Source organism: Capricornis sumatraensis, chromosome 21 (genome assembly GCF_032405125.1).
Source record: "Capricornis sumatraensis isolate serow.1 chromosome 21, serow.2, whole genome shotgun sequence".
In the NCBI taxonomy this organism is placed as follows: domain Eukaryota; kingdom Metazoa; phylum Chordata; class Mammalia; order Artiodactyla; family Bovidae; genus Capricornis; species Capricornis sumatraensis.
The window spans coordinates 52,987,569-53,002,882 of record NC_091089.1 but is presented as its reverse complement, the minus strand read 5'-3'; the positions used below and the strand labels follow the sequence as shown (position 1 = coordinate 53,002,882).

At 42.5% G+C, this 15,314-nt stretch overlaps 1 protein-coding gene across 1 annotated transcript; it reads right to left on the bottom strand.

Annotated features, from left to right (window-relative positions):
* Positions 1-5,259: 5,259 nt before the first annotated feature.
* On the bottom strand, positions 5,260-7,515 carry LOC138097720 (zinc finger and BTB domain-containing protein 6-like; the record flags this gene model as incomplete). Its single annotated transcript, XM_068994006.1, has 2 exons — positions 5,260-5,834; positions 7,281-7,515. Coding segments are annotated over 2 exons (810 nt in total), but the record flags the coding sequence as incomplete, so codon positions are not given.
* Between the last annotated feature and the right edge of the window lie 7,799 nt (positions 7,516-15,314).

Here is a 15,314-nt window from a genome sequence, read left to right as displayed (position 1 = left end):
TCAAGCGAAGGGATTGCTCCAGATCGCAGCAGTAGAGCGATCTGATGTTCAGTCTGCTATCATCATTCTCCAGAGATGCAGTGAGACTCAGACAGGTGAGTAAATGTGTCCCCTGAAGCCCTTTCAGTGGGTGAGGACCAGCTAACACCCAGCTCCTCTGAATGCCGGGCCAGAACTCACCCAGAACGTCCAGCACTGCTGGGACAGTCGTCTGCCTGCTAGATACCTTTCTTTAGTGTTATGTGCAAGATGCTGGTCAAATCACCTTGTTTATCAATTAGCATCTTCATCAGCTGGCACACCAGGGAGCTCAGCAAGAACCTTTCCTTCAACCTTGCAAAATTCTAAATCTAATCTCATCCCTCATTTGCTAGGACCTTGAATTTGTTCCTCATCTGTCTGGTTTCCTCTCCTCCTCTGACTCGGGGAATACAAAAGAACCAGTTCTTATGTAAAATGCCAGATAAGCATATCATTATCAGGAATGTACTTGGATTTATTATTATTTAAGTTTATCTTTGTATAGATTAACCTTTGGACTGAGAGTACAGTTATATGAGAAATGATTAACATAATTCCTGGCAAAAGTCCCAGTGTTTGTAGGTTGAACTGAGAGCTATTTATTGACACACAAAGTTGTTAACAAAACTCAACATTGGTGTATTAAAAGACTTAACAAATAGTGTTTAAGGAAATTTATGTAAGGAAATGTGTTAGATATTGAAAGACATAAAACTCAGGGCCTTCCCTGGTGGCCCAGTAGCTGGGACTTGGTGCTCCCAATGCAGGGGTCTCAGCTAGATCCCTGGTCTGGAACCTGGATCCTGATCCTCAACTAAGGATCGTGCATAAGGCAATGAGGATCCCACCTGCTGAAACTGGGACCTGGAGCAGTCAAATAAATGTTTAAAAAATCAATAGTACTTTCTTGGGCCTTTGGAGTTTGTGGTTTGGAAGAGGAAATAGGATGTGAACATGTTCAGTTCAGTTCAGTCTCTCAGTCGTGTCCGACTCTTTGCGACCCCATGAATCAAAGCACACCAGGCCTTCCTGTCCTTCACCAACTCCCGGAGTTCACTCAAACTCATATCCATCTAGTTGGTGATACCATCCAGCCATCTCATCTTCTGTCGTCCCCTTCTCCTCCTGCCCCCAATCCCTCCCAGCATTAAAGTCTTTTCCAATGAGTCAACTCTTCGCATGAGGTGGCCAAAGTATTGGAGTTTCAGCTTTAGCATCATTCCTTCCAAAGAACACCCAGGGCTGATCTCCTTTAGAATGGACTGGTTGGATCTCCTTGCAGTCCAAGGGACTCTCAAGAGTCTTCTCCAGCACCACAGCTCAAAACATTCAATTCTTCAGCACTCAGCTTTCTTCACAGTCCAACTCTCACATCCATACATGACCACAGGAAAAACCATAGCCTTGACTAGATGGACCTTTGTTGGCAAAGTAATGTCTCTGCTTTTTAATATCCTATCTGGGTTGGTCATAACTTTCCTTCCAAGGAGCAAGCATCTTTTAATTTCATGGCTGCAGTCACCATCTGCAGTGATTTTGGAGCCCCAAAAAATAAACTCTGACACTCTTTCCACTGTTTCCTCATCTATTTCCCATGAAGTGATGGGACCAGATGCCATGATCTTCATTTTCTGAATGTTGAGCTTTAAGCCAGTTTTTTCACTCTCCTCTTTCACTTTCATCAAGAGGCTTTTTAGCTCCTCTTCACTTTCTGCCATAAGAGTGGTGTCATCTGCATATCTGAGGTTATTGATATTTCTCCCAGCAATCTTGATTCTAGCTCTTGCTTCTTCCAGTCCAGTGTTTCTCATGATGTACTCTGCATATAAGTTAAATAAGCAGGGTGACAATATACAGCCTTGACGTACTCCTTTTCCTATTTGGAACCAGTCTGTTGTTCCATGTCCAGTTCTAACTGTTGCTTCCTGACCTGCATATAGGTTTCTCAAGAGTCAGGTCAGGTGGTCTGGTATTCCCATCTCTTTCAGAATTTTCTACAGTTTATTGTGATCCACACAGTCAAAGGCTTTGGCATAGTCAATAAAGCAGAAATAGATGTTTTTCTGGAACTCTCTTGCTTTTTCCATGATCCAGCAGATGTTGGCAACTTGATCTCTGGTTCCTCTGCCTTTTCTAAAACCAGCTTGAACATCTGGAAGTTCATCATTCACATATTGCTAAAGCCTGGCTTGGAGAACATGTTGAAAGTGAAAGTGAAGTCATGTCTGACTCTTTGCGACCCCATGGACTGTAGCCTACCAGGCTCCTCCCTCCATGAGATTCTCCAGGCAAGAGTACTGGAGTGGGTTGCCATTTCCTTCTCCAGGGGATCTTCCCGACCCAGGGATCAAACCCGGGTCTCCCGCGTTCCAGGCAGACACTTTAACCCCTGAGCCACCAGGGAAGCCCATTAGATGTAGATGTGGATGTAGCCCAGTATATCTCAGGTCATCTGACCTAGTCATTCTTACTCTGTAGAATCTTTATCTTCCAGGGAAATTATATATTGGCACCACCATCTATGAGGCACATAGCCCAGTTTTCTAGTGTTACTAGACTGATTACCCTTAGTATGATTTAATTGTTTCCAACACAGAGGAGACTTTAAACCTAAATTACCATAGCCTGGTGTTATCTACATAAATCCATCCCATAATTGTGGGAGATTTTTTTCCTCCTTTGCTGAAACTTTTCCCATTGCTCTGATTGAGATTGAGTAATAAAAAAAAAGCTCAAATTTATGGCCAGAGTCAGAGCAGGCATTATTAATTGGCCCGGTGTGTGGATCCCATTTAGTAATATGACTATAATTTTTTTAAAAGTAAATTTTCTCAGGGCCAACCAGTAAGAGTCTTGTAGTAGAGAAATTTACCAAGGTAACCCAGAACTAGACACAGGTAATTGGCCACAAACCACAAAATTTAGAAATTGAATTGATTTCTAAAACTAGCATAGAATCAGGCCTATGATAGAAAAGCATTTGATTTATATGCAAAGGTCTAAGAAGTCAAGAAAACATAAATGATCATACGAATCAGGTCCAGCATCTTGGGGAAGCTGTCTACCTCTGATGTCGCCGTCTTCTCATCCTGGTGTAGTGTAGTTTCTCCTGATAAAAAAGTCCTTCCATCCAGGTTGGAGACAGTCCCTTAAATTATGTCTTTTTCTAGTCCTGGTTGAAGGTCATGAGGCACCTGATCTTCATCTAAAGATAGATTACTGAGATGAGCTTCAGAAACAAACTTAGGGTGTTCTTTAAGAATTCAATTAAATTTTACATTAATATCACATAACAGCAAAGAACTATCTAAGAGATGAGTCTTACTAGATACAGACCTCCATTAACAAACATGTTACTGTAACACAAATAACAGGTGAGTGCTCTGGAGAAGGTATGTGCAAGTGCTGTGAGCACAGAGCAGGGAGGAAGCTTTTCAGGTAGTGAACGTCAAGGAAGGCTTGGGAAGTAGCGTCATTGTTTCTGAGCCTTGAAGGATTGCTCAGGTTTGTTTTTTCAATAGACTTTGTTTATTTTAGAGTAGTTTCAAGTTCACAGCAAAGCAGAGAGGAGGGTACAATGTTTCCATATGCTCTGACCCCATACACACAGCACACTCAAGATCAACATCCCCCCACCCCCGAGTGGTCCGTTTGTTGCAACTGATGAACCAAAGTCAGTACATCATTATCACTTAAAGTCCATAGTTCACATTAAGGTCCACTCTTGGTGGTTGTACATTCTCTGGGTTTGTGCAAATGGATAACATATATCCAGGATCATGATGTTCTGCAGAGTTAGTTTTTTTGCCGAATTGAACTTGCGTCCACTTGCCCCCATGGTGCAGCAAAGCCAACTGACTGACACCACGCTATGGTGAAGGAAAGTACGCCAGGCACGGAGAAGGCAATGGCACCCCACTCCAGCACTCTTGCCTGGAAACTCCCATGGACGGTGGAGCCTGGAAGGCTGCAGTCCATGGGGTCGCTGAGGGTTGGACACGACTGAAGTGACTTAGCAGCAATACCACTTAATGTTACAGGGAGACAAACATTTGAGAAACAGTTCAATTGAGTTGGGAGGATGGGTCTTACAGGCCTGGTACATGTTTTGGGCTCAACTCCCTACTGCTGCTATCTTCTTCCACTGATAATGAGTGTCATTTCAGGTCAGCAGTCCTTTCTATAGACCAGTCCAGGGCAGTGGCCCTTTCTAACTGGGAATTCAGAATAAGCTAGTGAAGAGTACCCAGTTGTTGTTGAGTAGCTAAGTCGTGACCGACTCTTTTGCAACACCATAGACTATAGCCTACCAGGCTTCTCTGTCCACAGGTTTCTCCAGGCAAAAACAGTGGAGTGGTTGCCATTTCCTTCTCCCAGTAAGGGTCCTTTTAGCTAGGATGGAGACATTTCTTCAAATTATGCCCTTCCCAGTATGCATAATCTCCTGGTTGCAGGTTGTGGGGCATCTGATTTTTATCCAAAGATAGATCATTGTGATAAGCTTCAGAAACAAATTTAGAAACAAATTATCTTTTAATAATTCGATTAAACTTTACAATTGTGTAACATAAGGAATTAGCTGGGAGGTGAATCTTAGATATGGACCCCAACTAAGAAAACTAGAATTTAATATGCTTTGAAACATAATCTTTTTCTCTCTAAAATTACCTTCATTTTTTGCCAAATATAGCCAAATTAAGATTAATTTGTTTGCTCAGACTGAACTTTTAAAAGGCCTCTCAAAAGCCATGCCAAGGGCTTTGCCTCCAGGTTCTATAGATTTGGGTGACTTCATCTCTTTTCAGATTCCCCCAAATCTCTTGAGATTCCTGCAGCTGTCAGGCGGTGATCTTTCTTATTCACCCTAAAGCTGCTGGGAACCTAAGTTTCTAATTTCTGGAGGGATCCGGTACACAGAAAAGATAAATGTCTCAATTTTACCTGCTGCTGCTGCTGTGTTGCTTCAGTCGTGTCCAACTCTGTGTGACCCCACAGACGGCAGCCCACCAGGCTCCCCTGTCCCTGGGATTCTCCAGGCAAGAACACTGGAGTGGGTTGCCATTTCCTTCTCCAATGCATGAAAGTGAAAAGTGAAAGTGAAATCATACCACGTGTAGGTAGACCAAACATAAGATCTAAAGATGGGGGTGGAAATGCATTATGACAAATGCTGCATTTCTATAGAAAGACTTGCCCAACAGAATGATATGCAGCTTACATAACAAGGTGTGGTTCTAGTTACAGTAGGTTTTGCCTTTCCAGATCATGCCTGGCTAGTTTTTCACCGCTGCTTCTGCCATGGAGAGAGGTTAAATGCTTTTTGAGGGCAGATTTGTGCTTGAAATCCATGTCACAACAGTGGCATTTGTATGGCCGATCCCCACTGTGTATATTCAAGTGGTCCTGAAGTGTGCTTTTCGCAGTAAATGTCTTCAGGCACACAGAACACTGAAAGGGCCGTATGACCGTGTGCCCTCGAATGTGCCTGTTGAGACTTTTCTTTTGTGTAAATGTTTTCCCGCACTGTAAGCACAAGAACAGTTCATGCATCTTAAGGTGGCACAGATAGTTCTCAACGTGAAGAAACCCTTGAGGGCACCGGGGGCACTGGTGCCTCAGGGAAAAAGCGTCCTCTAGATCCTGAATCTCATTCACTGGAGCATGATTTCCTTCAGTGTTCTCACAAAATAAGCCTTGATCTTGATCCCCAGGAACTTCTGCCACTCTGCTCTCAACTGTAGAATTGATCAGTGAACGCTGTGTTCCTGGGAAATACATGCTTGCTTTCGAAGAGGTACAGTTCAGTTCAGTCGCTCAGTCATGTCCGACTCTTTGCGACCCCATGAGTCGCAGCAAGCCAGGCCTCCCTGTCCATCACCATCTCCTGGAGTTCACTCAGACTCATGTCCATCCAGTCAGTGATGCCATCCAGCCATCTCGTCCTCGGTCGTCCCCTTCTCCTCCTGCCCCCAATCCCTCCCAGCATCAGAGTCTTTTCCGATGAGTCAACACTTCACATGAGGTGGCCAAAGTACTGGAGTTTCAGCTTCAGCATCATTCCCTCCAAAGAAATCCCAGGGTTGATCTCCTTCAGAATGGACTGGTTGGATCTCCTTGCAGTCCAAGGGTCTCTCAATAGTCTTCTCCAACACCACAGTTCAAATGCATCAATTCTTCGGCACTCAGCCTTCTTCACAGTCCAACTCTCACATCCATACATGACCACAGGAAAAACCATAGCCTTGACTAGACAGACCTTGGTCGGCAAAGTAATGTCCCTAGTTTTGAATATGCTATCTAGGTTGGTCACAACTTTTCTTCCAAGTAGTAAGCGTCTTTTAATTTCATGGCTGCAGTCACCATCTGCGGTGATTTTGGAGCCCAAAAAAAATAAAGTTTGACACTGTTTCCACTGTTTCCCCGTCTGTTTCCCATGAAGTGATGGGACTGGATGTCGTGATCTTCATTTTCTGAATGTTGAGCTTTAAGCCAACTTTTTCACTCTCCTCTTTCACTTTCATCAAGAGGCTTTTTAGCTCCTCTTCACTTTCTGCCATAAGGGTGGTGTCATCTGCATATCTGAGGTAATTGATATTTCTCCCAGCAATCTTGATTCCAGCTTGTGTTTCTTCCAGTCCAGCGTTTCTCATGATGTACTCTGCATAGAAGTTAAATAAGCAGGGTGACAATATACAGCCTTGACGTACTCCTTTTCCTATTTGGAACCAGTCTGTTGTTCCATGTCCAGTTCTAACTGCCAGACATCCTGGAATGTGAAGTCAAGTGGGCCTTAGAAAGCATCACTACGAACAAAGCTAGTGGAGGGGATGGAATTCCAGTTGAGCTATTTCAAATCCTGAAAGATGATGCTGTGAAAGTGCTGCACTCAATATGCCAGCAAATTTGGAAAACTCAGCAGTGGCCACAGGACTGGAAAAGGTCAGTTTTCATTCCAATCCCAAAGAAAGGCAATGCCAAAGAATGCTCAAACTACCGCACAATTGCACTCATCTCACATGCTAGTAAAGTAATGCAAAATTCTCCAAGCCAGGCTTCAGCAATACGTGAACCGTGAACTTCCAGATGTTCAAGCTGGTTTTAGAAAAAGCAGAGGAACCAGAGATCAAATTGCCAACATCCGCTGGATCATGGAAAAAGCAAGAGAGTTCCAGAAAAACATCTATTTCTGCTTTATTGACTATGCCAAAGCCTTTGAGTGTGTGGATCACAATAAACTGTGGAAAATTCTGAAGAGGTACAAGGCTGTGAAAACTTTCCATTTTCTACACCCCCAGTACTGATAGATTCCACATGGAGGGTACGAATCTCATTGTCTTTAAAACCCATGTCTACTGAAGACAGGTCTGGTGATCTCATTTCCTCTCTCTCTGCTGTCAGGCTTTCCACTGTAGACTGTAAAACGTTGCTTTCCTCTTCTTTAACATGAAAATCTATGTTTACAGGACTATCTTGTGAAATTTCAATGATCTCACAATTTTACCTACAAAGTTACAATTTACCAAGTTGCTGTGAGTCATAATGAGTTTGAAGGAAGAGGTTTCCTTATATCTGGAAAACAGATTAAAAGCCAGTAATATTTCATGACCCCACTGGTACGAGAGAAAGGACCCCCTAGTCAGAGCCCAAACCGAGATTCCCTGGTTATGAATAAAGTTTCTATAGAACACCCGTGTGCAGGGTTTTGTGTAAATGATTGCTAGGACTTTGATAAGTAAAAATGTATTCCAGACAGAGAGATAGATTTGAAATCTTAGATCTTGTTCCAGTAGCCAGAATGTAGACTATAAGAATGTAAGAGTGGCAGCTCTGCTGCTAAGTCACTTCAGTTGTGTCCGACTCTGTGCGACCCCATAGACGGCAGCCCACCAGGCTCCCCCGTCCCTGGGATTCTCCAGGCAAGAACACTGGAGTGGGTTGCCATTGCCTTCTCCAATGCATGAAAGTGAAAAGTGAAAGTGAAGTCGCTCAGTCGTGTCCGACTCTTCGAGACCCCATGGACTGCAGCCTTCCAGGCTCCTATGTCCATGGGATTTTCCAGGCAAGAGTACTGGAGTGGGTTGCCATTGCCTTCTCCGGGTTGGGGCTCAAATATGGAAGCCTTGCTCAGTAATCTTGTCCTTGTTCTGCAAGCAATGGAGTTGCTGAAAATTTTAGGAGAGGTCATACCTTTATGGAGTGAAAGTAGTCACATAATGAAAATGTGCTTCAGAAATATCATGCTGGGATGATATCAGAGGTCAAGTGATCAGTTAGGAGGGCAGAGGGATGAGCTAGACTAGTGAACCTATTAATGTTAAGAGAACCTAAACCAAGACAATGGGGATGGAATGGAAAGGAAGGGATAGAGGATAGAGCTTGCAGTTTTGTGGGAGATGGAGGAATTATTCTAAATTTTAAAACTAGTTAGCTAAGAAAATAGACCTCAGAAAATGGAAAGTGATCACTCTTTGATCAGAGACATGGAACAGGAGAGTCTTAGAAATGCAAACCACTTCTTGATAGAGGACAGCTCAACTATTCTGTGAGTCCTGTCCACTCCTGGGGTGAGGATCCAGCCAGAGGAAGGGGCTGGGTGGTAAGCTTTGCCTCTAGAAACAGAGCCTGGGAGCTCCCTAAGGCTGTGACTTTTGAACGCTGTAAACTATGCAGTTTATTTATAGATAGCTATTGTTCCTGTGCAGGGAGTGGCTATAAAATTCTTCCTAGGAAAACTGATTAAGCTTTGTTTTGTTTTGTATGGTGTAAATAGTCATTATCTTTTTTTTTTTTAATTTTTATTGAGGTAGAATTGATGCTGAAGCTGAAGCTCCAATACTTTGGCCACCTGATATGAAGAACTGACTCCTTAGAAAAGACCCTGATGCTGGGAAAGATTGAAGGCGGGAGAAGACGGGGACGACAGAGGATGAGACGGTTGGATGACATCACTGACTCAATGGACATGAGTCTGAGCAAGCTCGGGGAGTTAGTGATGGACAGGGATACCTGGTGTGCTGCAGTTCATGGGTTTGCAAAGAGTTGGACATGACTGAACGACTGAACTGAGTTGATTTATAATGTGTTAGTTTCAGGTATACAGTGAAGTGATTCAGATATATAGACAGGTAAATCTGTAGATATATGTATACTCCTTCTCAGATTCTTTTCCACTGTAGATTATATGATACTGAGTATAGCTCCCAGTGCTATATGGTAGGTGTGATTTTTTTTTTTCTTTTTCCTTTTTTTTAAACTTAATTTTGGCTTCAGTGGCAACTTTTGCATAAGGAGGGGAACTCTGGCTTCATCCCTGGAGTTTACAGCAGAGATGGGTGGAGATCCTGGCATCTGATTAGTCCCAAGAGAGAAAGAGCCTTTAGGGCTGGTTAGTAGATAGATTTGAAGGCTTCCTGACCTAGGAGAGTGATGTTAAATCAAGGCTTGAGGAATCAGGAAGAAAAGCAAAGGATGTGTGAAAAGGCAAAGTATTCTGTTCTGGACATTTGAGTCTGAGGTGCTGGCTCTAAGACCAAACCTGAACTGATGGGCTCAATGGTTGAAACGAAGCTAGTGTCAAATGAATATAGGTCTGAGTTGGCAAGGATGATCACACAGAGGTATGTGGGTGATTAGCCTCTATCTAAGACAGAAGGTTCTGCCCCACCCCCCGCTGACTCAGACTAAGATGATTTATCCAGACAATGTCCTGGGTGAGCAAGGGACAGCCTGGCATTGTGAGAACTGGCTTGGACTTTGTTGAAGAAGAAATGATTTGGCTGAACAAGATGTTCCAGTGATTTCCTTGTAGGAATGAATCTGCTCATAGGCAGTGGAGAAAAATTCCTGAGTCAGTCAGTTGATTGCTCTCAGAGGAGTAGTCCTTACATTCTAGGGAAGGAATTAACTTGGCTTCTCAGAGTGCAAGCCTGTCTGCAGTTATCCCATATACATGCCTAACTCCAACTTCTTTCTGGTAACAGGTCAACACATTGAGCAAGTGGACTCCAAAGGCAGGAGGAGAGAGAAGAGAAGGTCATGAAACAAAGTATCTTCCATAAAGAAAATGTTCCCAGCTGCATCCTTCTCCCCCACTTTCTCTGCCCCTTGTTTGTATAGACATAATCCCTTTCACTTATCTGTTGGCTTTTTAACCCAGCTCTCTTTCCTTTTCTGCTTCTTCACTTTCTCTTGAATACTCCCTTAGAGGACTTTTCCAGGTAGAAAGTCCTCACCTTTAACTTAAAGACTTAAAGGTTTGTTTGTTCGTTGTTTTTGTTTTTTCCTTCTTCTTCCCTTGCTTCATTCTTCCCCGAGTTTACTGAGAATCCATCCTGTAGGATCTTCAGCTAACTTTGCTTAACTACTAAGAGTCGGACACAACTGAGCGACTTCACTTTTCTGCATTGGAGAAGGAAATGGCAGCCCACTCCAGTGTTCTTGCCTGGAGAATCCCAGGGACGGGGGAGCCTGGTGGGCTGCCATCTATGGGGTCACGCAGAGTCGGACACGACTGAAGCGACTTAGCAGCAGCAGCAGCACACACGAAGTCCAAAGACTTTATTCTCAACACCAAGGACTTTACAACTGACAAGAGCAAGTAAGATTTTTTCTACATCCTTTATTATAATATTCAGGTAGCGCTAGTGGTAAAGAACCTGCCTGCTAATGCAGGAGACTTAAGAGATGCAGTTTCGATCCCTGGATGGGGAAGGTCCCCTGGAGGAGGGCATGGCACCCCACTCCAGTACTCTTGCCTGGAAAATCCCATGGGCAGAGGAGCCTGGTGGGCTACAGTCCATGGGGTCGCACAGTATCGGACACAACTGAGCAACTTGCATAGCACAGCACTATAATACTAAATACAAAGTTGGAAGAAACTGAAAAGTGAGATAAAATAGTATGAGACAAGACTGAGGAAGTTCAAAAAAGGGCAGATTGCTTCTGGCTGGAAGGGGTGGGGAAGACTTCCTGGAGGGGGAGGACATTTGAATCAAGCCTTGAAAATTAGAGACAAGTGAAACATGGACTGTGTGGATCACAACAAACTGTGGAAAATTCTTCAGGAGATGGGATCCCAGACCACTTACCTGCCTCCTGAGAATTCTGTGTGCCAGTCAAAAAGCAACAGTTAGAACTGGTCATGGAACAACAGACTGGTTCCAAATCGAGAAAGGAGTAGGTCAAGGCTGTATATTGTCACCCTGCTTATTTAACTTCTATGCAGAGTACATCATGCAAAATGCCAGGCGGGATGAAGCGCAAGCTGGAATCAAGATTGCTGGGAGAAATATCAATAACCTCAGATACACAGATGACACCATCCTTATGGCAGAAAGTGAAGAGGAACTAAAGAGCCTCTTGATGAAAGTGAAAGAGGAGAGTGAAAAAGCTGGCTTAAAACTCAATATTCAAAAAAAGAAGATCATGGCATCCGGTCCCGTCACTTCACGGCAAATAGATGGGCAAACATGCAAACAGTGAGAGACTTTATTTTTTGGGCTCCAAAATCACTGCAGATGGTGACTGCAGCCATGAAATTAAAAGACACTTGCTCCTTGGAAGAAAAGCTGTGACCAACCTAGACAGCATATTAAAAAGCAGAGACATTACTTTGCCGACAAAGGTCTGTCTAATCAAAGCTATGGTTTTTCCAATAGTCATGTATGGTTGTGAGAGGTGCACTATAAAGAAAGCTGAGCGCCGAAGAACTGATGCATTTGAACTGTGGTGTTGGAGAAGAGTCTTGAGTCCCTTGGACTGCAAGGAGATCTAACCGGTCCATCCTAAAGGAAATCAGTCCTGAATATTCATTGGAAGGACTGATGCTGAAGCTGAAACTCCAATACTTTGGCCACCTGATGCGAAGAGCTGACTCATTTGAAAAGACCCTGATGCTGGGGAAGATTGAGGGCAGGAGGAGAAGGGGATGACAGAGGATGAGATGGCTGGAAGGCATCACCGACTTGAAGGACATGAGTTTGAGCAAGCTCCAGGAGTTGGTGATGGACAGGGAGGCCTGGCGTGCTGCAGTTCATGGGGTCGCAAAGAGCTAGACACAACTGGGTGACTGGGCTGAACTGAATTGAAACATGTACGGATGGGGCCTTCTATCTGTGCTATACCGAATGCATATGCTTAACCGTGTTTATGTTTCTCAGTCTCTTTTCAGAGTGCGGAAAGCAGATGTGGGATTTGTAAAAGGGAAGCTGATGGTAAATGAACGTTTTTCAGTGTTGTCTGTAGTTATGGTTCCATTCTCACTTTGGGAATCCAAGAACAGCCCAGTTGCCAACTGTCAGTTTAGATAACTGTTGGTGGTGCACCAGAAAGAATGCGAACACCCTCTGATGGGTGGGTGGGCCCAATTAACCTTACTTGTTTTCTTCTTAATTGAAACATTGTTGACTTATAACATCATATTAGTTTTAGGTGTGAGGACAACAATTCAGTATTTTTACAGAGTTAACTCTGTAAAAAAGGTTTACTCTCTTCAAACCTATCACAATGGAGAAGGAAATGGCAACCCACCCCAGTATTCTTGCCTGGGAAATCCCATGGACAGAGGAGCCTGGCCGTCTACAGTCCATGGGGTCATGAAGAGACAGACATGACTGAGTGACTGAATAATTTATTTTTTACTCTAAAAGATAATGTCATGTTTTTCAAAGGTGCTTTTCTAGCTGCAGGGGTGGTTTGATGCCTTTCAAATCTGAACACGTAATGCACCTCTCAGTTCCTCCTGGAACCCCATCCCTTCATCACATGCAGGTGTCCAGTCTGCCAGCAGCTACTGCGGCTGGAACATGGTCTCCACTGTCTCCGATTATGCTGATGGACAGAATACATCCTCCTTTTTCTCTATATCAGCTGCAGGTTAGAAAGAAATGAGTTTCCAGAGGCTACTGTAACAGGACCTCAATTATAGACTTTGTGAGGCAGTAATCTACTCATTATAGCTAAAAAAAAAAGCGTATCACAAGATAGTGGCTGTAATTCTTTGTTCTGTATTCTTGTTGCTTATCTATTTATATACAGTAGTTTATATCACTTAATCCCATACTCCTAATTTGCCTGTCCCTCTCTTCCCTTTGGTAACCACTAATTTTTTCCTACATCTGGGAGCCTATTTTGCATATATAATTGTTTGTATTATTTTTTTAGATTCCACATGTAAGTGATATCATGCAGTATTTTATTTCACTAAGCTTAATAGTCTCAGATTTATCCATGTTGCTGCAAAGGCGTTGTTTCATTTTTTATGGCTGAGTGATATTCCATTGTATACATGTTAAGTTGGTGCAAAAATAATTTCAGTTTTGCATTGTTGAAATTTGCTATTTGATATTGGAATACATTCTTAAATAAATGTGGTTATGTTATACATGATTTTAATGCACATTTTTTGCTTTATTTTTTTTGCTAATGAATTATTACTTGCTATTTCTTTTATATATATATATATATATTAGACTATGGAAATGATGTTAGACAAAAAGAAAATTCGAGCAATTTTTTAATTCAAGTTCAAAATGGGTCATAAAGCAGGGGAGACAAATCACAACATCAACTATGCATTTGACCCAGGAACTGCTAAGAAATATACAGTGCAGTGGTGGTTCAAGAAGTTTGGCAAAGGAGATGAAAGCCTTGAAGATGAGGAGTGCGGTGGCCAGCCATTGGAAGTTGACAATGACCAACTGGAAACAGTCAGTGAAGGTGGTCCTCTCACAACTACACGAGAAGTTGCTGAAGAACTCAACATCGACCGTCCTAAGGTCGTTTAGCATTTGAAGCAAACTGGAAAGGTGAAAAAGCTCCATAAGTAGGTGCTGCATGAGCTGGCCACAGATCAAAAAAATTGTCGTTTTGAGGTCTCATCCTCTCTTATTCTATGCAACAGCAACAGACCATTTCTGGACTGGATTGTTACGTGCAACAAAAGGCAGATTTTATATGACAACTGGTGGCCACCAGCTCAGTGGTTGGACCAAGAAGAAGCACCAAAGCACTTCCCAAAGCCAAGCTTATGCCAAAAACAGTCATGGGCACTGTTTGATGGTCTGCTGTTGGCCTGATCCACTACGGCTTTCTGAATCCCAGCGAAACCATTACATCTGAGAAGTATTCTCAGCAAATGGATGAGCTTCACCAAAAACTGCAGGTCTGCAGCCAGCATTGGTCAATAGAAAGGGCCCAATTCTTCTCCATGACAATTCTCAACTGCACGTCGCAAATCAGTGTTTCAAAAATTGAACAAATTGGGCTACAAGGCTTGCCTCATCTGCCATGTTTACCTGACCTCTTGCCAACTGACCACCACTTCTTCAAGCATCTCGACAACTTTTTTCAGGGAAAATGCTTCCACATTTTCCACACAGAAAATACTTTCCAAGAGTTCATTGAATCCTGAAGCATGGGTTTTTTGCTACAGGAATAAACAAACTTCTTTCTTGTTGGCAAAAATGTGTTGATTGTAATGGTTCCTATTTTGATTAATAAAGTGTGTTTGAGCCTAGTTATAATGATTTTAAATTCAGGTTCGAAACCATAATTACCTTTACACCAGCGTAATACCACATCTTTATCCATTCATCTGTTGATAGGTGTTTGGGTTGCTTTCATACCTGGCTATTGTAAATAGTGCAGCTATAAACATTGGGGTGGAATATGTCTTTTGGTTCTTCTATTTAATACATCTTCCAATGCCAAAATTTTATATTTTATATTTATGGATGATGAAATGGTGGATTTATTTGTACCCTTATGTGCAGATGGGGAAGCTGGATTTAATACATGCTAGGTCACACAGAGGAAAAGAAATGATGTCAGGATGATAACAGATATCTGTCTGTGACTAAGTTTTCCTTAGTCTGTGGTGAAATGAGCAAATAAAGAGGTTGCAATGAGTTTTTAAAAATAATGTAAATGTTTTAAACATAAAGTTTATCTTTTATCCAGAGACTAAATTTTTGGCTTTAAAATGTCTTCTTAAAATGATATGATGGTAATGATTGGCAGCATGGTGGTGCTCAAAATAAAAAAAAAACACCTCCTTCCTTATCAAAATAAAGTTTCCAACCCTCTGAATATTCCACAGAAATACAGTGGAGATACAGGAGTTTGCTGGCCTGTGTGCTCTTAAAACTAAATGCTCAAACTAATTAACTTACTAATTTATGGAGCAGAAGATGGTTGTCTAGCATATGAAATAAAATAACATCAAAATTGAAGGGAACACAGAGATCATCTGGTTTGTACAGACTCATTTTACAGATAAGGAATCTGACGCCTAG